Source organism: Toxotes jaculatrix, chromosome 4, assembly GCF_017976425.1.
Source record: "Toxotes jaculatrix isolate fToxJac2 chromosome 4, fToxJac2.pri, whole genome shotgun sequence".
NCBI classification, from domain to species: Eukaryota; Metazoa; Chordata; class Actinopteri; family Toxotidae; genus Toxotes; species Toxotes jaculatrix.
The window spans coordinates 4,809,965-4,833,196 of NC_054397.1; the positions used below are offsets into that span (position 1 = coordinate 4,809,965).

The window sequence follows — 23,232 nt, forward strand, 5'->3', positions numbered from 1 at the left end:
AGCAGTTTCACCTGACAACACAGCACCTAGGATCACAGGGGCATGCAACAACAAGGCGGTGAGAACTGTCAATTTATTTGGCTCATTAAACCTTTCAGTTTCTCACCAGCCGGGATTTGGCCTTGCCATTGTTGGAGGTACAGTAGGTGATTTACTACAGTTAATTGTTGCTGCAAAATTAATTCATTCATTGAAGTCTTTCAACAGTCACGGTAACACATATGCTTTATTGATCGCCATTTACACACTCCACCTTAAAAAAAAAAAAAAAAATCAAACAGAAGAGAGGATACAGTAATTTTATGGGATGATGATTATAAAGCCAAAGCACATCTCACACTGCTGAAACAGAACATTATATGCAACACTACTGCATGTGTTGCACAGCTTACGTGCAAGCCTCTAAAATATGACCTCTAGGTGAGAGCTGTCGGGTGCACAGTAGATGTGCTGTGTTGCGAAAATGAAATAGTGTGACAAAAAAAAAGAAGAAGAAGAAGAAGAAAAAAACAAGGACAGTATGTGGCATGTACTGTACAGGAGAATATGTTTTCTCATGAGACATATGGCTGCACCAGCTGGAGTTCTTATATTGTTGCTGTGATAAGTGGCTTTATTCACAGTTCACTTCCTTTCGTTTCTCAGTTTTATTGGATCGCTCCCTTGCTTCCCTCTTCACCCCATGTTTATTTCTGCCATTTCCCGTTATTGTTGCCAAGAAATTTCCCTTGTCTCGTATTTGTCCTCGTACTAGTACACACAGGCATGATTGTTAACTAACTTCGGGAAAAGGAATAATTCAAAGTTCATAAAAAACAAAATTAACATGTTGCGTTATAAATGCATTTTCAATAAATGCAAGAGTTTGTTGACAGTTTGTTGTTTTATTAGTTGCTTCCTGTATCGTTGTTAATGACTGATAAAAATCGTGGGATGGGGAGGGTGTGGGCATGCCAGAAAAAATTTGAGCCACTGTCCTGAACTAAAATTGTGTTGTAGAATTAACATGTTCTTTTATTCACAGTGTCTCTACTCACTTGAATAAAAAGCTAACAGGTGACAGATTTGTCGTGGTGGTAATTTCACTATGAAACAGTTTTTGAAAGGCAGCAAACAGCCTTGTCTTATATGTTTGATTTTTCCAGGTATGATATTCCAAATGATTTTGCGTCATGATTAATTGTTCCGTTTTCACCACTTTGCAGTAAAGAGAACAGTAATACACTACAGTAGTACACTAGCCCGCAATTACACACTGAGAACACTGAAATTCGGCGAGATTATTATTGATCGCACATTATTACAGGTCAAATACTGAATTTATTCCAAGATTCAAGCAGTAGTGTGGATTTCTAATGTGGTTAGAGGAAGTCAAGGCTGCCTCTTATCTCTGTATACTCCTCATATTTCTCTCTTACTGATTCGTATGAACAGAAGAGCCAGGGAGAGACAAGCAAGAAACAATATCTATGGCATAACTAAATCATACTGATGAAAACAAACTTCAAATTCTGATATATTGCAGGACATGAGTGAGAAAAAGGGAAAAAAAAATTAATGATAGAATCCACAGATATTGTATACAAATGGATTTCTTTAACACAGTCTCTGGATTGGCTTAGACTTCTTGTAGCCACAACAAATCTGTGTAAAAACTTTTATATGAGGCCCCTAGAGAGAGGACACAAAAGGCAGAATAAAAAGAGTCAACAATGACTCAGCCATGGTAAAGACCACGCAAAACACATCCGCTGCAGATCCAGAGAGCCACACAAACATTTCCTCTGCTCCACAGTTTATATTAAACATGGTGGGAAGTATATGTCAAACTCTCACGACAAAAGCATTCAAATATCAGTGGCTTTTGTGTGTCATTTTCATGACAACTTTGTCCTGCTAAGAAAAAACGTATTTCTCAAAGATTCATTGATAAAATATTCAGAATACAAACAGGGATACCAAGTCGCTTTCTTAGCCTTTTGAATGCAAGATGGAAACATTCCATCAAACAAGGTGTTCATCCTCCACAAACACGGCACTGACTGCACAACTCATATGTCAGAGCTGTTGAGAAATACTGCGATATGATTGAACACTTTGTGAATATTTTGTGAAAAAAAGAGAAGGCAGAAGCCAAGTGAGAGGGCAAAGAAAATACATAGAAAATTAAAATCAAAACTAATCCCAATCCTAGACTTTACACCACTGTGCCTGAGAAGGTGTCAGATTACTTCAGATAGTGGTTTGTCTGCTGAAGAGGTCGAGGGTCACGGCAGAGAGGAATGCTGGGATGCTCTTCTGGTGATGCAGATGAAGGGCCACCATCTCTCCCAGGGTTTTGGAGAACTCTGTCTCCATGAGCTGCATGCTTCCATTGGAGCCCTGCACACACACACACACACACACACACACACACACACACACACACAAATACAGACATCAAAAAACAATACACAATATCAGAAAATAAGACCTGGGTTTTCCACTACATCCATCTCAGGAGAGAAACTTTCAAAGTGAAGCAAGATCACTTTAAGTTGTTATTGTCTACTGGGGATTTTCAAGTGTGTACGTGTGTGTGTACACATTCACAGCAGGGTGAAGGTGTTTAAATCTGTGTGGATTAATTAAAAGGAATGAGGAGCAGCTCGGGGCGATGGAGTGAAGGAGAAAGGGATGAGGGAAACGAGGGATAAAGTAATTAAAGCATTGCAGGGAGGGAGGAAGGTAAGGAGGAGCAGAGGCCCGTGACATGCTGGGAAGATATTGAGACATCTGCGAAATGTCCTGTGTCAGTGTGTGTGTTAGAAACAAAGATCTTTATTTGACAAGCATCACGAGAAGGCTTATAAAACGGAGAGCGAAGGGACAATACTGAGCAAAGAAATTAAAAGAAAGGAAAGGCAAAAATAATGAATGGGAGAAGATGAACAGAGAAAGATTCAATAATAAACTTCATAATTTACTACATACCCACAGAGTGTGATTAGGAGCTAAATAACTTCCCAAAAATATGATGAAATATAATTTTAAAAACTGATTGTACTTGAATTCATCATTATTATTTGAAAATTGAACAGACTTTAGCAGCGGTAAATTGAAAAGTGTAGTTGTTGGTATATTACATTTGTTCTCATGCACATAAAAAAAAAAAAAAAAAAGAAAGAAAAAGTAAATCCCACTTGACAAACTAATTAGTGTGCTTCCTCACACACAACAGGCTGAGGTGAACTCAGCTGTTCACTTCTGTGCGAACAGCAACAAATCTCTGATGGATGAAAGGAGAGGATAACTGAACTAATGACATTTGCTAGCTGACTGCACAGTGCTAAACTGGGGCTAAATTCAGTACGGAGAGTGCTTGAGTGACAAAGAAACAATGACTTGCTGTTTCGACGTTGTTTGTCAGGAATATGTATAGAAACGCACTGACATTAGTTTAAACTCGGAGCTGAAAACAAACTAGCAAGCTGCAAAGAAACACCATCGGGTTGAATGAGTTTTAGCAAAGAAGGTTTTGTGTTCGTCTTCAGTTCAAAAGGTTTCGTCTGATTCATCTGGTAGAATTTCCATTAAATAACAGCTTAGTTGATTTATTCTGCTTTAATGGAGCCAACTGACAAATTATGTGTTGTCACTGTGTTATTCTATCAACTGATTACAGTTCCAGCTTTTAATGGTTACTGCAATGGCATTTCTTCATCTTTTGTTTATTTATTTATTTTTTGGCCTTTTTCTAAAGAACATCAAGTACTTCTGCAGTCTAGAAAACCAGATCTGTGACACTGCCTTTTGTTCCCACACCCCTCAGTCTAAGGCAACATCACATTAACTCTGAAGTAGGAAACACCACCACTATCGAGACATAAAAAAAAAAAAAAAAAAAAAAAAAAAACATTCATATTTGAAAGGAGCGTGTTCTGGGTAAAACAAGGTGTTAAGTTGCACTTTAACAACATCACTTTTCTTACCTGCCAACAAGTCAGGTAACCTTAGTGGCACGGTCTTTTCTTCTTTTAAAATATTTTTTGATAGTGTACAGTCTAGAAGCTGGAGACAGGAAATTAGGGAGAGAGGGTGGATGACATGCAACAAAGGTCTCAGCTGGATTCGTTGCGGTTTTGTGGTAAGCATCTTAGACTGTTAGGCCACCGTGACTCCTAACTGTAGTTGAGATTCCTGTTTTTAATTGGGTAATTATCAAAGAGTTATCAAACATAAAATAATGTTTCATTAAAAAAGAAGTTGCTTCCTCTGTTTTAGATGTATGAACAGATGGTTAGGTGGTATAAAATCTTGTTCTTTTTTATTAAGGAGAAATTGATGGACTCAACTCCCATAATGCAAACCATCTCCTAGAATCTGTTCGCTAAGTTTGAGTATGAGTGGTGTGACTCGATGCATCCTTTGGCATATCTCAACTTTGACTGAGTCATGAGGATTAGTCCTCTGGGCACTATATCTGCAGCAACATGACTTAAACGGACTGACTAACAGTGCAGGATGAGATGCATTCAGTGCTGAGAACCATCTCATGCAGACACATTAAGATGACTTATACGACGGCCACAGAAAACACTCGTATAATTAGCAGGCGGGTGTCTGTAAAAGATTTTATATTCAGACATCTCACAACAACATGGTTCAGGTCATGTGGTCGTGATTTCATTAAAAATTAATCTTTATTGCTCTAGCCTTGACACTGAAGGGAGGCAATCCAATGGTTCTAATCACACCATCTTTCTTGTGACTACTTCCCGTCTAACTGCCTCACTCTGTGGCTTTATTTCCCTGACACTCCCTGGTGTTTTCTTTCCCTGCGCGACTGTTTGAAAGCGATGCCATATCCTCAGGCTGCTGTTCCCTTCACAGGCGCACACACAAACACGCGTGTGCACACGGCTCTAGAAGCGGCTGGGGCTCTGGGAATATGGAACACATACATCAAAGAAAAACACTGCGACCAGTTACCATGGAGATCTCTGTGTCTGAAGCACCTTCTGCCAAAGTTTGTTGTTCGAACAGACTGTGTGCATGAGTGGGCATGTGTGTGCGAGACACAACGGACAAGCTGATGGAGGCCTATTGAAGCTGAGGACCGAAGACTCCCACGGTGAGTCGGAAAGGAAACCTAAGGTAACAGACTCATTGTCTGGAGAAACATTAGCGCCCTCACATAACATTTGGATTTCAAGTGGCCAAACGTGCTTGCGGAAAAACACACACAGATGGCTGACTACAGGTTATACAGTTACACAGATTAGGAAATGTTATTGACACAAACCTGAAGTGCTGGTGCTCTGAGTCTGAGACAAAGAAAGAGTGTTAGAGTAATGTGGAGACGCAATGAGAGAGAGAAATGAAGTGAAACACGAGACAGAAGAGGGGGAATCCACTGATGGCAGCAGATTCAACATTTTCACTGAACAGTCTTCTAACAGCTGGACTCAGCAACACCAGGATAAATCTTCACATTTAAAATCACTGAAGGATTTCTAGTAAATTAAGATTCAAATTAGGAGTAAGCACTTGAAAATTATTTATATGTACTACTCAATAAGTTGCTGGTGCATCAAAAACAAGTAGCTTTAGCTCATGACTGAGGGACTGCGTGTATTAAACGATAGCTACAGGGTTGAAAACACTGTTAATTTACAGACCAAGAGTCTACAGCCATGCTGGTGGCTCTTTAGGCACAGTGGCGCTGTAAACTGAATGGAATCATACAAGCTGCCATACACTGACAATACCACGACACTAACATCTGCTAATTAGCACTAAACACAAAACACAGCTGAAGCTCATGCCCAATAGTGGTTCACATGTTTCAGCGGTGGACAAAAACCTTTCTAGGGTAGATGCTGGATACAAAGGCCAACCAAACGATGAAATGAAGAGATACCCACACACTGGAATCAGAGCTCTTTAAAGACATTTCCACCAAGGCTAGTCTTACTCACGTGAAAGGGACTGAGAGCACTACACAACAGATTAATACCAGACAGCATAACAACTTAATCATCTGGTGACACTCGATGTGCAAAGCCTTCACACAAACATCCCACACAATGACGGTTTTGACACAGCTTGCCATTTATTCTACCAGCACTCTTCTCCGTCCAAACCCAGCACTGAGTGCCTCTCTGGTTCTTCTTAACAATTATAATTAAGTATAATTTGGCTCAGTTTAGAAGCACTGCCATTTACACAAAGGTCTTTCTGAAGATAAGAATATTTGAATGTTTGCAGAGCGTCTTTAGAACAACATGTACGTTTTTCTTTATACGTGTTTTTCCCCTTTCAGTGTTGAGATAAACCGATATTACAGCGTCAAAGTAAGCTTTAGTCCAGCTCTCAAGGACTCATATTTGTAACAGCAACTGATGCTGTCTCAATCTTGCTGCTTTAATGACATGTTTCTAGTGGCACATCGGCACTTCACCGCATCCAGCTGGCTTTACATCGCAGGTCAAACTCCACAACAGAAGTGGGTGTCATGTCAGGGAAGTCTGAGATTATTAAAAGAATGTATTTTCTTCCCAGTTATCCATGCAGTTACACCAGCTGACTGTGCCAGTACGTTATAGACAAACTGGAGGCATTAAAAAGCTCTGCTGGCTGCCTTACATGACTGAAAATCTCGCTGTACTTATACTGGCTAATCTGGCTAACGAAAAAAACTTGGCAGAAATATTATGCGACTCTGTTCATGTATGGGAAAACATCTTGCACGTTCAGATTGAATTTGTGTGTTTGAATTATTTCTGCTCATTACCACCATTACAGCCTGACTTAATAACCTATCAATAGTTTGTTATTAAAATTAAATATCATGTATAATATGTGCAAAAACAAGAGAACAAGCCTTTTTTTTAATTAGAGAGAACCAAAGTTTAAACAAATGTGACTCAGAGGGCCACACATTCAGCATCGCTTGTTAAGTTTATTCTCACGTTTTGTACTGAGGAAAAAAAAAAAAACAAAAGATGTTAATAAAAGGTCAAGGGAGTTTTTTTTTTTTTCTTAAATCAGCTTTATTCAAATACTGACCTTATCAATGGTTATTTGCATATTCCCGTTTCCCTAAAACGTGTTTTTAACAACATTCGACCTTTACTAAAACAAGGTCCTGTTTACATTGGAAAACAACTGGATTTCCCTCATTCAGCAGCTGGAGTGAGATGAGAGTGAGGTTAAGGGAAATATCAGTTTCCTAAGTTCCTCCAACAGGGCGACACCAACTTCACCCAGCGTAAAAATATAGAAATGGAAGAAAACTTCTATTTGTTTCCAAAATCAGGGGTAAAAACCCAACAAGACAAACTTGCACACAAAATGTAAGAAGGACAGACCTCAACAATGGAGAGGAGGAGTGCTATCCCATTCATCCCCTCTTTTCATTTGTCTATCCAATTAAAGGAAATCAATACTTCCTGGCTTGAGATGCAGGGCGGGGCTTTAGTGTGACCTCATCCAACCAAGGAGCTGCATGCTGCCTGAATGCCAATCATGCTCCTCTCCAAGCGCAGACAGAGTCAGAGTAAAGGTTCTCACCCATGCGCTTAAACAGGTTAGGTAGGAGTGGGGAAAAAAACTGACCGACTTAAGTATCGTGTATGTGCCATAGAGCTCCACTATTAACGAAAAACGAAGAAAAATGCATCAATGAGCCACGCTGCTGCACTTGTACACATGTTCCTTCATTAGGATAAACATGGGCACTGCAGTTTATTTTGAGTCTATCCCGCATGCACCGTCACACTGCCACAAACGCTCGCTAATGCACCAAATCCACTGCTGAAAATAGTGCCCTACAAATGTACTGTTTTGTGTAACGTTTCCTATATTTGTGACCTCTTTTTAAAGATTTATGTCTGCAGCAGGAACAAACAGGCTGGGAATCACAGACAGGCTGAGAAAAATCTGAAAAGTGGACAAATGCATTGTTGGTTTTGATCTTTTCATGGGATTGGCTGAAGAAAACAACTGAAAGTTACAAAAGCACCAAAAACCAAAAATACAAATTTAATGCAACTAGCAAAGCACTGCTTTGCACTAAGCTGAAGATCTATCATGGTCACTTGTTTTCACACTGAAAGCAGGAGTGCAGCAGTCATCTTTATTCATGGCATGAAGCCACGCTTTACCATGACTCCTTTTTGCACGTTTCCAGGAGCAGAGATGTACGAGTATGTGCAACTGTCCGAAAAACGTGGAGGTTCGAACTTAGTAAGTTCTCAAATGGAACCAGTTCTCAATTGCCATCACTAGTCTTGGTGTCTGATCTGAAGAGTGCCACACCACCACATTCACGGGGTGCCACTGCGCACCATACACAACCAACATCAGAAAGATGTAGAATAATCACACAAACTTCCACACACACAGCTGATTAGGACTCAAAAATTAAAATTTAACTCTAAATTTCTTTTCTATTAATGCATCTTCACTTGCTGACTGACTGACTGAAACGCTTAAAGACAGCTTCACTGTCCTTACAGATGACATGCTGCTTTGCACAGGTCTTTGTAGCTGTACTGTTGAAATAGAGGCCTCAGACTGAATGTGCCTGTGCGGATGAGACAGATGGCTCTATATTGAGGTGGTGACATGCAGTTCACAGATCAGTTGACCTCTGTCTCCGCTCTCCACCGCTAATGAGGAGCCTTTTCTTCTCTCCCTTGCCCTCTCTGTCTTGTTCTCTCCTGCCTCTGCTGCATACATCTCTATCCAGTTCATCTCAGTGCAGTGACAGAGATGCACTGAAATAAAAAAAAAAAAAAGAATTAATTCAGTTCTCATTTATATCTTTGCCTCTTTTCAGATTCCACCTTTGCCCACCTCTGCTCCCACCGATCCATAAACATTCACACATAAATATTCACACACACACACACCACCGTCCTACCAACAGCAGCATCATCAACAATAAGCAATAAACAATTCCACTGGATGGCATAGCTGCTGATTGGTGGGGGTGAGAAAAAAAACAGAAGGCAAATTAATTGAATAATCAGAAATATGCAGATGAATAACTTTCAATTTAAATGCAGATTTTGGCATTTTTCTGCAGTCAGGAGGAGGATGTCAGAGAGAGAGAGAGAGAGAGAGAGAGAGAGAGAGAGAGAGAGAGAGAGAGAGAGAGACGGAGAAGAGCTTCCTCAAAAAATAATTAAATCAGCAGCTATTTTATCCATATTTATATTCTAATCAGCTTTTTGTTTACTGTTTTTAAAGTGTTGTTCATGTGTCTAATCAATAAATAACTAATGACTACATACATCTGACAGAAAACTATTTTGCGAGTGGTACAATAAACCGTATAATAATCATCCTGATTCTCACTGGCATAAATACATAAAACATTGAATTAGTTACAGTCGTCAGAATAAGACACCTTAAGGTAAACTTAAGATGTGCTGTTGTTGTTAACATAAATTCTTTTTCATTTTAATTTCTGAGCATTTCCTTAAATCTAAAGGAAACTCAAAATTTGTGCATTTGTAATTACACAGGTGTTAACTGTGGTGGTGCCCTAAGCTCCCAGAAATTGCACAAATGACTGTGAAATCCAGCTGCTTCCCTGCTGCTTTTTAACTGTAATTTTATCAAATGTATTTATTTATCCTCTATGGTTGTGAATCATTTTGTCACGCAGAGAAAAACTCATATGCAATCCTGCTCTGCCCTGGGTGTCATTAAACAGCTAGTTAGAGTTGAGAAACTGACAGCGTCAGTGTGCTTACCTCTGTGTAGTATTAAACAAAGCCTGGACTATTACAGAAGGAGTCCACCCACTGAGCTGAATTTTTTCCCCATTAAAATTCCGTGCAACATATTCCAAGTGAGGAGGAAAAAGGGTATTTATATGCAGTGTGAATTTCAGCCAAAACCCGGTACAGGACGTATTATGCACTATGCATTTAAGATAAGACTCAAAGCAAAACAAACATGGGTCCAGCAAACAAGATTTAGCTGTTGGAATCTTGAAGAGCTAAACAACAGGTGAGGTTTTCCAAATTAACTGTGAACTGGCAGTGACGCTGTGTTCGTCTTACTGTTAAAGATGTTGTTTTGGTTAGACGTGTAACGCTGCCGGTTGGTACCACCAAACTAATGAATCCCTCCCTTTACGTCACATAGACCCAGTGAAGTACTGTTCAGACCTTGTTTGGTCACTTATTCATCAGCTTCATCAACTTGTCCTAGATCTTAGGTGTATTGATGCAACAGGTATGTGATGTTTTGTTTTTTTATTCATAAATTGAAAAAAAAGAGTTTGAAGTTCAAAAGTAACATAGATGTGAGCTGGCTATATGACTCACCTTGAGTAACAACTGACTCGTAAACTGTGATGTGATTATTTACAGTCTATGTGGACCCGTCGCAGTTTATGGGACTGTCGTGACTCAGGATGGTTTGATAACTCTGTCTCTCTCTCAAGCTAAAAAGGGATAGATTGTAAAGAGACACACTGATCTGAGTTCTGTTTGTGTTTGTTAAGGAGAGAGGAAGAAGAAAATGAAGAGTAGCCAGAGAAATCTCTGACTTCAAGATGTGAGGCTGTGGAACTCAAGTGAATTGTGTGTGGATGCTGCTTTACTCAGTCTGTCCCTGCTAACACTTGCTAGCTACAGATGCGTGAAAAATTAAAGACCCTTCCCTCTAAGTGGACCCAAACCATGTCAGCAAAATAACCCCCCACAGCACAACGGAGCCACCGGATCCCCTCACTGCAGGGGTCAAGCATTCAGGCCTGTACTGTTCTCCTGGTGCACGACAAATGCACTCGCCAAATCGAGAACATGGTGAAGGATGATTCATCTGAGCATATCACTTTTTTCCCCATCCCTGTAGTCCAGTGTCCATGGTCTTTACACCACTGAACTCTCAACTGTGAATTAAGCTATTTAATGGGGAGTTTAAGCACTGCAACCCTACAATAATATCCCTCGCTATTTTACTGTCGACAGACTGTTCTTGTTGACGCAGTCTGATCATGTCCTGCACTGACATTTGCTTTGACAGCTGCTCTGCTGTTTTTTTTCTTACGTATCGGCTATTTACTGACATCTATTCCATTGATCTAAATGCAGATGTCACTTACTGTTACTTTCAAACCAGCTGAACAGTCTTTGTACCATCCGTGACCCAACAATGAACTCTCTTTCAATAGAACTTAGATCTTTTCCTCCTGTCATCTTGATACGAAATCAAAATCAGCTGGGCCCGCTTTGCATTTTTATACCTGCCACAGAGCATGATTGGATATTAATTGCTTAATTGTACCATGTAGTGAACCTGTGTGGAAGCATGTGCATTCGTTATGTCTCTCCACTCATTTATTCAGGTTTTTCCTTTAATTTGTCACAGGTCTACAGATATCAGGCTGACATCTTGTCAACACAAACAGTGCAGATGAATTAGTGAGCAGACCTTCAGTTTCTGCCCTGTCTGCTCTCAAAGTGATCACTGAAGTGGTTGTCTGTATTTAGTTGAAGCATCTGCTGCTAACATGCATAAAGATGATGCCCTTGGATGTGCCTAAAAAACATAGATGGATCATGTTTTAGTTGTTTTGCATTTGCCAAGGAAAATAAATCCTTGGTCCACAGTTTTATAGCCGGAATATGTGTTTACAATTTAGCAGATAATGTGCACTTTAAAGTATTTCATATTCAAGGAAACAACAGTGTTGCTCACTAGGAGAAATCCTAGGAGAAAGTTATCTTAAGTAACTGCATCATCAAGAATCAAATAAAATCAATAGGAATTAATTCTGGACATGGTTAACTGATTTGAGATCAGTGCCAACAAAAAACATGGGGCTGACTGGGCTAAGTGATTAATAAAGTTATGAGGACAACATTAATGTGCGAACCACTAGAAGTCTTGTGACAAAGCTGGAGTGGCCTTCTCCTGCTCAGGAATAACCATGAACTCAAGTGGACTTATGTGTGGTTCAGATGTATCATGTTACCATGGAGACAGCAGACATATGTCCTCAACATCGACCAGAGGAGCTAGTGATGCCGACAGGTGCACGCACACAAACGTGCATGCACAGACACACACATATACACACCCCGAGGGCAAGCAGGACAGGAAACCGTCAGGAGAAATCACAGTCAACATTTTCTTCTTTCACCGGGATTTTAACTCCAAGATTTCTCTCTGAAGGTTTAAGTACATAAAGCCACATGCACTGGAAATGCAGCTAATTTATTCACTCTTGTATTCCCATCAGCCTTTGTGTTTACTGTTTATTAGTGCTTTGCTCATGTTTATCTTCATAGCTATCAGCGATACATCAGTGAATGTTTTGTTTCAGTCAGTGAGCAAAGTGAAATTCAGTCCCAGCAAGCCTTGTTTCTTTTCCCAAAATATTTCAAACACCCACTCATCTATCCTTCTTAGTTTCATATTCAATTTATTGCTCTAAACGCTGTCTTATACACACAAACAAGAGTTCATCCATGTGCACAAACAAAGAAATTTTTGATGACTAAAAACAACAAAAAGAGGAATGTAAGACCTAATGGATCTTATCGTTATCTCAGTAATAACACGAGATCTATTTTGCACAGGGAATTATGTGAGATAAATATAGAGTACACGCAAACATTCATCCACAAACTCACAAACAATAGCTCAGCAATATCTTGATTTTTTTTTTTAAAGCTGCATTGTTCTTTTGTCTGCATCATGACCTTATTCGATCAGATTCTGCTAAAAATAGATATACTACTGGGCTACAGCAAGAGAATTATCTTCACAGAACGAGTACAGTTGGCACAGTATTTGTGAATGAAGCCTGATTACCTAAATGTGGTAAATGAAACCAGCGATACGCCGGACATGTTAAATGAAAATTGAGAGAGGCATTCATTAAAGGGGGCATTCATCAAATTTCTCTAAGACTGCATTTATCCAACACACCAATATTTTTCAAAATCCTAATGAAGGAGTTTTAACTGAATATTTGCCATCCTACAGGCAAAGTCACGTACAAGATATCACACAAAGTTTAATTTTGAAGTTAGGAATCAATTTGATTTTTAATTCCTCAAACATTATGCAAATGATGATGGGGTGGCTTTTTTCGGTTTTTGTCAAGCAGTTCACCGTCTGGCATCTTTTCATGAGCAAGTTAAAACCCTTCATGTCTGTGTATGCCTGCAGGCGTGTGTAATTACTTGGATATGATAAATGCTCTTCATGTTCCCAGTTGGATCTTTGTTGTTGTTACTGTACCTGTTGCTACTGTTTGGATACACACGTGGAACAAGCAGCACAGTTGTTTTGTCAATGAAATATTTTGAGAGTCACACGAGATAAAAAAAAAAAAAAAAAAAAACAGAACGTTACCACAGCACTGGTTATAAATAGGACGGTTCTCTAACTGTCCTCATTTTTAAAAGCAGCTGTATCAATACTTTTACACTGAGTGCTGTCAATACTGTTGTTGTGGGCAATGAATGTGCTGTAACTCTTTAAAATGAGCTCTCTCATTCCACTTTACTCTAAAATCAATTAACAACAACAACAACACCACCTTTATCAGTCCTTATCATTTTAAGTAGCTGCCATACTGCCTGCTGCAAATAAAACTAACACTCCGGTGACATTAAATCTGATTGGTCAGAAAAAGAGAGAGGGAAAGACAACAGGCTTATCACTGGGAAATTTTTCTGGCCACTGGCCCAGTTGGCCTCCACTACACCAGCTCCTGACTGCTCCCGTGGCTCGAGTCTGATTGGCTCTGTAGCCACCGGCAACCCTGACAGTCGAGCTGTGCTTCGAAGTTATTTCAAAATTAAGCTATAACCGACAAATGACTACACCATTCAAGCAGTGATGGCTTACGATCTGTCTTACACACACATACACACACGCTCACAGGCAAACACACATTTGTGTGGCGTTAATCATTCCCAAGTGGCTGATAAAACAGAGACAGGTCATTAAGACTCGACAGTGTTCATAAACTGTACTTTATTAACTGTCCTCTTCCTTCTCCCACTCTCACACACAGACACAAATGATTTTGCTTTTTCAAAAGGCACTTGTTCATTGCTTCTTTAAACCATTGTAATTTTTTAAACGTTCTGTCCACGCGTCAAACACTCTCCACCATTTCTCCATACATTATTTCCGTTCCCTCCATCTCTCTGGTGAGAGGGTTGACAGTTAATTGGGAGTATGTTTTTAATGAGCTGGCCCCGAGATTCTATCTTCTGCTTTCATTAGGAAGGGAAGACAGGGGAACCGGTGTCACGAAAAATGAAGGAAGAGTGAGAGAGCGCAAAGGAGGGAGGGAAAGAAAAAGAAAAAAAAGTGAGTCAATTGAGAACATCTAGAAGTTTTTAGTAACCGCTGTGGAGAGCACAGCTCTGTGCAAGTGTTTGTTTATTTGTTAATGAGCTAATCAATAGCAGAGGTGTATAAGCCCAGCGGTGCATCTGCTCTGGGAGATTGCTTACAGAGACACACAACTTGTAAGACTTGTTTGTCTACAATATTCCTCTCTTGTTTTTTTTTAACTGGTCTGACTCAACTAAAGTTGCTCAACTTAAGTTTCTCAGGCACAAACTAGAACAACACAAACATCACAGGTCAATTCTCAAGTCAAGTTTGTTTCATTGGAGCTGCTGCATGTCTCCAGCCAGCAATACTGCACGATGAAATTAAAATACCACTTTTTTTCAGTACCTTAGAAGAAATAAAAAGGAAATTATAAACACAACTTATTTCATAGGTCTCCAGCAATCAAATCACTTCATTCAAAAACTGCAAATAATGTCTCTATCCTTATAATGTCAGCTTTTTGGACTTTGTGTTTATCTGAACCGTTCAATGAGGAAATGTTAATACGGTGAAACGCAAGCCGTGTCTCCCTCTCCTTGAAACTTCTGGAAGAAAAATGTTCAAATAACTCACTTGCTCGCACAGCTAAGGTGTTTATCTCGCTGATTAGCAGAGCCTCATAAATACCTAATCACTGATGCTAATCAGCCCTCTCACCTAGGGGTGAGCCAAAAATATACATTACACACATGCTCAACTCAGCGAATACACACAAACATTTTTTGCACGCTTTCCCTATCAAAATAATTCGGGAATCACAGCCATTTTAACATAACATTGCATTAATCCATTATTAATTGACAAACATAATTTCTCCACATAGACCAGCGATGACTAAGTACCTGGTTCTTGTTTGCCACTTGCCATTAAAAAACAGAATCGCACAGTTACAGTCGACTTTGACACTCACAACTTTTGATCTCCCACCAGTGAAAGATCAGCTGTCAACAGAAAACACACACAGCTGAGCTTCTGACTTTATTCTGTAAAATTGATCAAAAACAACAGCATGGAGGTGCCAGCATAATGAGATTCCTTCTGACTTTGAAGTGTACGAATGTATCTAAAATTCAGTATTTTATGATAAATGTTGTGGAGGTCTGCATCTTGATTAAGATAAATTTCATGCAACAATAAAACAAATAAGCAAAGACTACCAGCTATGTTTATCATATCGTCTTTTTAACATGTATATGGTAACATGCCAGCATTTCGTATGGCAACCAGCTATGTTAGAACAGGAATTCAGCCGGTTGGTTTTAAATCTGATAATGCTGTACATTGTTGTCCTTGTTTCTAATGTTCCATCATGAATATTCATCACTCCAACCCTCCTTTAGTTGCAGCTTTTTCAATGTGAAGATTTGCTGCTTTTACAGCTGCACATCTTATGGACTTAATTGGACAAAAGACACAAAGAAAATTCTTTGACATTTTTGATAGAATAGAAGACTGTCTAATAAGGGAGGAAATAATAGGCAGATTAATAAATAATACTAATAATCGTTAGTAGCTACTTTATTTAGAACACAGGTTAAATTTGAGATATTTTCTCTGCAGCTTAAGCATATGTTTGCATAAGTTATGATGAAATAAGCATTGTTCCTTTTTTTCCCAAAAACGCTGACACTTTGCACAGATGAATGGAAAAAATAGTTTTAATAACAACATCTGAGCCAACACAGGGACAAAGACTGAATAAACAAAACATTTCTTGCAGTCATAATTACCACCATTATCCTGTCTGTCTACCATCCCTGTTGAGACTCACGCGGGACTGAGTGACTGAGTAACAAGAAGGTGCCCATATCGGAAAATGTAACTTTTAACATTTAAATTATCAAATTAAAGCACTGTTGGCTGAAAAGTAATTGTGAATAGAGGGTAAAGAAATCATTTGAATGAGAGTGCGACATAATGAATGCATGAGAAAAGAGAGAGAGAGGGAATGTGACAGCTGCAGGTTAAACAGCTTACACCATAGGAGGGGGATTTGGGTGCCTCTGCTAGAGGGGGATATTAGCAGGATTATCTGGCAACCCTGTTGCTGAGGTGAATAACATTAGAATCCTATTTGTAAAGAATTCTATGCTTCCTGTCCAAAATCCCCCATTTTCTCTCCACTTACTCCTGCTTCATCCTACAATTAGTCCACTTTATATTCTCACAACCCAGATTACACTCACACGCGCGCCTAAAGAGCATGCTATGTATATTGTGTTGTCATGTGTATGTGTTCCTTCAAGCGTGGGTGTTCCTTATATGTGTGTGTGCATGTGCGTGGTGTGAGTGTCGTATTCCATTAGTAGTACAGGCCTCTCCGCTCCCATAGGCCACCAGGCGTGTGTGTCATACACACTCAGACAGTGGAGAACACCCTGAATACTAATACTGGAGGTGTTAGCATCTGTTTTGTGTGTGTGGGTGTCTTTGTACATCTGTATGCATGTGCACCCAACAGAGTAAGGGGTGGTGGGAGATGCTGTGTGGTGAAGTGTGGTGTGATGGAGAGTGTTGAGATTTGAGTGAGTATGTGTGCATCTGAGTGTGACAGTGCGCACTATGAGGGTATTACGACTGTGTGTGTGCGAGTGTGCGTGTGGTCTATGAACGCAGTCTGAGGTTAATAAATATTGACAGTGAATTATCTCTTCTGGCAGGGTCGCAGGTGGGTTCGATGGAGCAGATTGGACACACCAGTGAGGAAAAAAATACATGTACGCGCACATGCACATTCAAATCCTCCCTATTCCTTACTCTCATGTTATTCGCTATTGCACCGGCATTCAAGAGAATCCCTGAGCAAGGCAATGACCAGTCACCATCGTCTACCACTTGACCACAATAATTAGCCTGCCAAGATAATAAGGCTGCCTTCTACCTTGCCGCTATGGATTCTCCATGGTTTCTGTTCTAGCTAGAGGGCCCCTATCATAACGCAACGCAGCAACAACACGGTGATTAGCTACTGCTGCACACTCAGATCAGAGAGTAACAGAGAGAGAGAGAGGGGGAGATAAACAAAAAGAGAGAGATAAAGGAGGGAAAAGTGTAGCAAGACAGGATGGAGAGAGGAGAGAAACGGAAAGAAAGAGACAAAGAGGTAAGTGCCAAGGGAGCACAACAGGATGTTTTCACTGTAAAGCTACTTAAGGAAAGATTTGCTCAACAGCTCAGGGACAGACACAAATACAGTTTTTATTTAGCCCACTCAATGAGTGTATGGGGAGTGGTGATCGATTAATGCGGCCCAGCCCTGTGACACTGCCCAGTCATCACTCTCTTCCTTTCTCTCTCTCTCACACTCACACACACACACCAACCATTCCTCCACACATTCAATACAAACAGCAGGGGACGGTCTCTGTCGGCGTAGTGTTCCTCTCACTGCATGGCCGAGTTGGGCACAAAGCTATAACGTGGCGTAATGGTGCATAAACATGGATGTGGGAGGGATACAGTAAAAAGGGGAAAGAATGCACCTTGCAAGGTCAAATTTGCACTTCCTGAAGCATTTGTGTGAGAGCTCACTGAGACAGATATCAGCACTCACACAGATGCTACAGCCTGTAGGAATTTCGATGCTGACAGTGTTTCCCTTTTCACTTTACACTTCTACGTTTATGATCACCGTGCATTCGCTTACAGAAGAACACACTTTTCTCATAATTGGCATGAGAATTCCTCAGTTATGGACTAAAATGTGTTTTGTGAGGTCACAGTGACCTTGACCTTTGACGACCGAAGTCTAGTCAGTTCATCCTCAAATCCAAGTGAACATCTGTGCCAAATTTGAAGAAAACATAATCCCTCTGGCTACGGCTGCCGCAGGTGTGGAGGCAAAAGAATGTATCAGTAATGCTGGGTTCATTTTATGAGACTGGATATCTGGGATTTTATTGATAGTAATGTGGTGATATGGTTTCAATGGTAGTGTTTTTCTGGTCTTAAAAGTTGTGTTACAGTTCAACATATTTCTGAGATTATGCATAACTTACACATAACTTACACTTACTTTGTTCTGTGTCTTTGATTGCACCAAAGTTATACTTACATGTTTTCTCAACATGTAAGTTGTTAGTCAAAAATAGTGTGATATTTCGTTGTGCCCACATTACCCCGCCCTAAATGTAAAGCATACGTACCTTTTTGAAGAGCAAGGAGTCGTCCATGTGCTCTGCATACACGGAGGTGAGCCTGTATTGGTTCTCAGTGGTGATATCTATCTGATAGCCGGTCAGGACGTAGCAGACTGTGCGGAACTCCTGGATTTTCTTCTGAAATACCTCCTTCAGCCTCTGGTTCCTGAGCTCAGAGCTTTCCATCTGCTTACGTAAATCTGCCACACACAGAGAAGTTAGGAGAATGCATGAGACAGATGTTCTCACGCTGGTCTGGAATGTATACTAAGTTTGGAATTTTGGTCGGTGGTGATGTTTTTTTAACACTCCTGAGATTCTGCTGCATGTGCAAGATTTGTTCTCCAAGGAGCTGTGCAAGTACATGCTCAACTCACTAAGCTCATGCAGCATAGATGGACGGCTCCATATCAAATACACACTCCCTGCAGCACTCCATCTGCTCACTCAGGGTCTACAAAACACTATAATGCTCACAGTACAGTGGTGGCTAAAGCTGTCAGTTGCATATCCTAGCTGGGAGCAGAGAGAATCATGGAGAGGAGAAGGAGGATGGGACTTGACTTTAATTTGTTGAAAATCAATTTGCGATAATTACTTTCATTTGAAGGCTGGATTTGAGAAGGAAGAGAAATTACTTTATCTGAGCAAAAATGAGTCATTATGGAGGGAATTATTTACAATGTTATCACTGCAGCCAATGTTAAAAGGGATACACATACACGTGAGCCTGTGCGTTTGTGCATGAATATAACATAACCTCAGAAACGGTGAAACGAGCGAGGAGAACAGAACGACCATCATTTACTGGAAAATGTTCTAAATAGGTTTGTGTATGCGCTACTGAAACACAGTCTCGTCTTTATCACTGAACAGCTGTCCTCAGTCTTGTTCCTGTTGTTTGCATCATAGAAAATGCCTGTCCTGACTGTCCATCATTTCTGCCAAAGTTAAAAGTTTTAGAGAAGTGTTTAAGAAAAAAAGGAGAGTAATAAAAACAGGCAGGAGAAGCAGAGAGAGAATTTAAAAATGGAGAAAAACTATTTGATAAAACGCTTAATGCTAACAACCCTGAAAAGCTTACTTTGCATTGATTAATTTTTCAAGGTCAAAGGCATTTCAGTTGTTCAAATGTACATCTCCTTTGATAAGAATTAGATACTTTAACCAGTCACCGCGTCTCTATTCTCTTGTGTACTCTCATACATACACACCCACACACGCACCTTTTATATACTTGCAAGAGCAGTTAATAGTGACAGTGGTGCATTTTCATAGCTCAGGCTTCTAACCCTGCTGTGATTGATAATTATTTCCACCCATCACTCCTCTTTTCATACATCTTAGCCTATTACATTTTTATCTGTCTTTATTAAACAAGTAGATGGCTAGAAAGTATAAACATAAGAGTCTATCAGTGTGTCTGATAGAGCGTCTGTGAGCCTGTCTGTCTCCTGGGTGACTGGGCTCCTCTTGAGTGTCAGTCAGTGATGATAAATACTGTTTCAAGAATTGGGGATTGTGACAAAACTGTCACTCTATGACAGCTATCAAACAGCACTGAGAATGGCTGTTAATTCTCAAGTGACAGCATGAAGTAGACGCTGCTTAAATTTACTGTAGCAGCCAGACAAATAGATGTGTGCGGGGACACGGAGTGTTACTGCCTCTGCAGTCACAAAGATAATTGTGTACATATATGTTTATGCCAATGTGTGTATTGAGTTGCAAAATCAAAGTATTAGGCTAAGAAGCTTTTTAAACCAACTGTCAAGTTTTGAGAAAGTTAGTGACTTTGACTTTTGCCCTTAATTGGTCTCTGGGGGTCTGGGCACACTTTCTCTTGAAAGCTGTCAAGAAAATTCCACTGCTGAGGGAGCTTCTTATTTATATATTTTTGCCTGCTCATTTTTCAACTTGAACAGCTCCCAAAGTTTGCATTTGTATCTGTTCAACTGAACGTGACAGAAAAATTAACAAAAACGGGTAATGACACAAATCATTTGTTGCTGTAACAACAAAGAACAGCAGAAGTTTACAAAATGGGGCTTATCAAGCCAGGAAACCTAACATAAGTGTAATGTTGTCCTGACTTTGTTTCCTCTGATTTCTGAGGACTACTCAAGCTGAAAGAGAAAAAGGAATACAGGACAAAAAATAGTGATACCATTTACTTTCTGGCTACATCATGGACTACTGTCAAAATGTTTTACTGTTTTAAATGAAGCCCTACAGCAGGAAGACAGCAGGTGAACTGAGTGTTCAAACTCAATATGTTCAATAATGTTTTCTCTTCCAACTGCAAAGTAACCCTCAGGATGTTTCCAAGAAGAACCAAAAAAAAAGAAGAACTCCTCCACCATTCATAAAATGCAGCCATGTGTGAAGCTTGGAATAATACAAAAGCTCAATTCGCTGGTTTAATGTTAATAAAAAAAAATGCTTGATGAGTATAATGGAAGAATTTATAATCTGGCACAAAAATGAGCCATATTAAAGTATAATTCCTGTCACTTTAATCCTAAACTTCATTTTAAATGTTTTTGCTTTCATAATGGTTTGAAATCTCATTAAAAACTGTAAAGCATACTTATAGCAAAAGATCCCTGGTAACACTGCTCACCTACAGCTCATATACACACACATGCCACCAACTTATAGTCTATTTATTATTAATCTTATGGTGAGATTCCACCATTACTGCCAGTCATATGTAGCCCATGGAGTAAAACTTTTCTACATAAACAATGTCTGAGACATTAAAATTATTCAGTTCATCTTTGATAATTTTCCAGACACATTGGGTCTGCATTATCTAGAGCTAGAGTTTAAATTGAGCACACTGGAAAGAAAATCAATCATCATTTCACCTGGAAAAAAAAAGAAATACATAAGAACAACGGGTCGGGAACAGGCAAAATATAATGGCTGGGGAAAAGGACAGAAAGAAGACAAGAGTGAAAGGAAGTGTAAAAAGGAAAATGAAGGCTGAGAGGAGGAAGGGGCAAGGGGAGAGAAGTGGGTGGGTGAGAGAGAGAGAGCAAGAGAGAGTGCACTGTGGTCCTCAGAAGACAAATTAGCCAACAGACTTCCAGCGCTGAACTGCCCTGAACTCCAATTAAATATTTAACCCTGTCATAACTACACTTCCTCCCTCTAACTGTCTGTCACATTCTCACACCTAAGAGGACAAAGACCTCAGCGGCCTTAAATATCAATGAAGCTATTTTCTACTTACTTCAGTTTAGACGGAGTAGGCAAACAGTTTCTCTTCTTTCAGTTTTTATAAATTATTCTGACAGAGGGGAACTGGTAATTTGGACAGAAATATTAAATAGTTCAGGTTTCAGAGAAAACTAGGACCTAGCTGAACAATTCTGGTAGCTCACAGGAAAAAGTAAGCAAATTTGTCTGTTCAAACACAAACTGCGTAACTTATCCAATCATATTCAACACAGCGTCAAAACAGTACCTACATTACATAGCATTTCAAGCTTAGTGCTATAGTGTAAAAACTGGCTATAGTTCTTTATCACTCAAATTGAGCCCTTTTAGGTGTATGTACTTTCTGTGTCCTACATTAACATATTCTGTTGGTCAAAATTTATTTCTCCCATAATATCTGCTCTGCTGCTTACCTCAGTTAATATAGTCCATAAAAAAAAAAAGAATGGCAATGGAAATGTGATGGACAAGGGCAACTGCCCACTGCTGTTTATAACGTGGCTATTACAAGCCAGTTTAGTGCAGGGGAGTCTGTCAGTGTGTGTCTGTGTTGTGGAGCTTACCCAGCACCTCCTTTGATGGCGGCAAACAGAGGCCGAGGCTGGAGCTGTGCATACTGGAATCGTCCTGAGAATGGACCAGAGCGCCTCCGTCCTGCAACGTGCGCACAAGTTCCCTGAGATGTGTCACTTCCTCCCGAAGGGCCTCCACTTCCTGCTGACGCTGTTGCTTGGCAACAGCAGTGGGGTTCATTTTGAGGTGAAGAACTCTGGTTTTGACTGGATCATAGTCGCCCTGAGACAAAAACAGACATAAAGACAAAGATCAGATGACCATCAGTTGAAGAGTTTTTCTTCTGAGTTCTTGAGTGGATTTAAAATATGATCTTGCTGTCTAAACTCTAATTCAAGAATCATCAGAAATAGTAATAAAATAATAAAAAATAGTGTGTGCTTTCATACAGCAGTTCTCCACTGAAAACTCTTATGTAATCACGAGCCAAAAATTAGCAGAGCTAAGATGTAGAGCTAAAGCAGGCCAATGCACAGAAATGTCTTCCCAAAAATCTGTCCATGCTTTCAGTTACAATGACTCAAAAAATTTGTAGCTGTAGAAATAAAAATTTACAAAAACTGCCACAGTAAAAATGCTGGCAACAGATAAATTTTAGTAATTGTTTCATAACATATTGATGCCATTCTTATAGTTTAGCTGAGTCCAACAAGATTTAACAGTAGCAGTGTATCTCTCAAACAGACTAACGTGTCACATATAACGAGTAGTAAATACAGACGGATGTGAGCGACAAGAAAATACTCTCAACTGGAAGCAAACACTGGAGCAAAAATGACAATGTTTTCTGAAAACGTGATTTCCTTCTTTTCTGGCTTTGTTTTTATTCTATAAGGTCTGGGTAAATGAGAAGAGTCTATCTTAGCTTAATGCCAATATAAGAAAACACACAAAACAGGAGCACAAACACACACACACCAATCTCAAC

At 39.8% G+C, this 23,232-nt stretch overlaps 1 protein-coding gene across 2 annotated transcripts in view; it reads right to left on the reverse strand.

The window, feature by feature from the left end:
- Window positions 1–207: 207 nt before the first annotated feature.
- mad1l1 (mitotic arrest deficient 1 like 1) overlaps window positions 208–23,232 on the reverse strand; it is a 44,832-nt gene continuing 21,807 nt past the window's right edge. For both annotated transcript variants that reach the window (XM_041037106.1, XM_041037107.1), the window contains exons 16-18: window positions 22,295–22,526; window positions 18,513–18,706; window positions 208–2,382 (exon numbers count right to left, since the gene is read on the reverse strand). In XM_041037106.1, coding sequence (XP_040893040.1) covers window positions 2,233–2,382; window positions 18,513–18,706; window positions 22,295–22,526 — 576 coding nt within the window. In that variant the 3' untranslated portion in view covers window positions 208–2,232. The remainder of the gene's footprint in view (window positions 2,383–18,512; window positions 18,707–22,294; window positions 22,527–23,232) is intronic.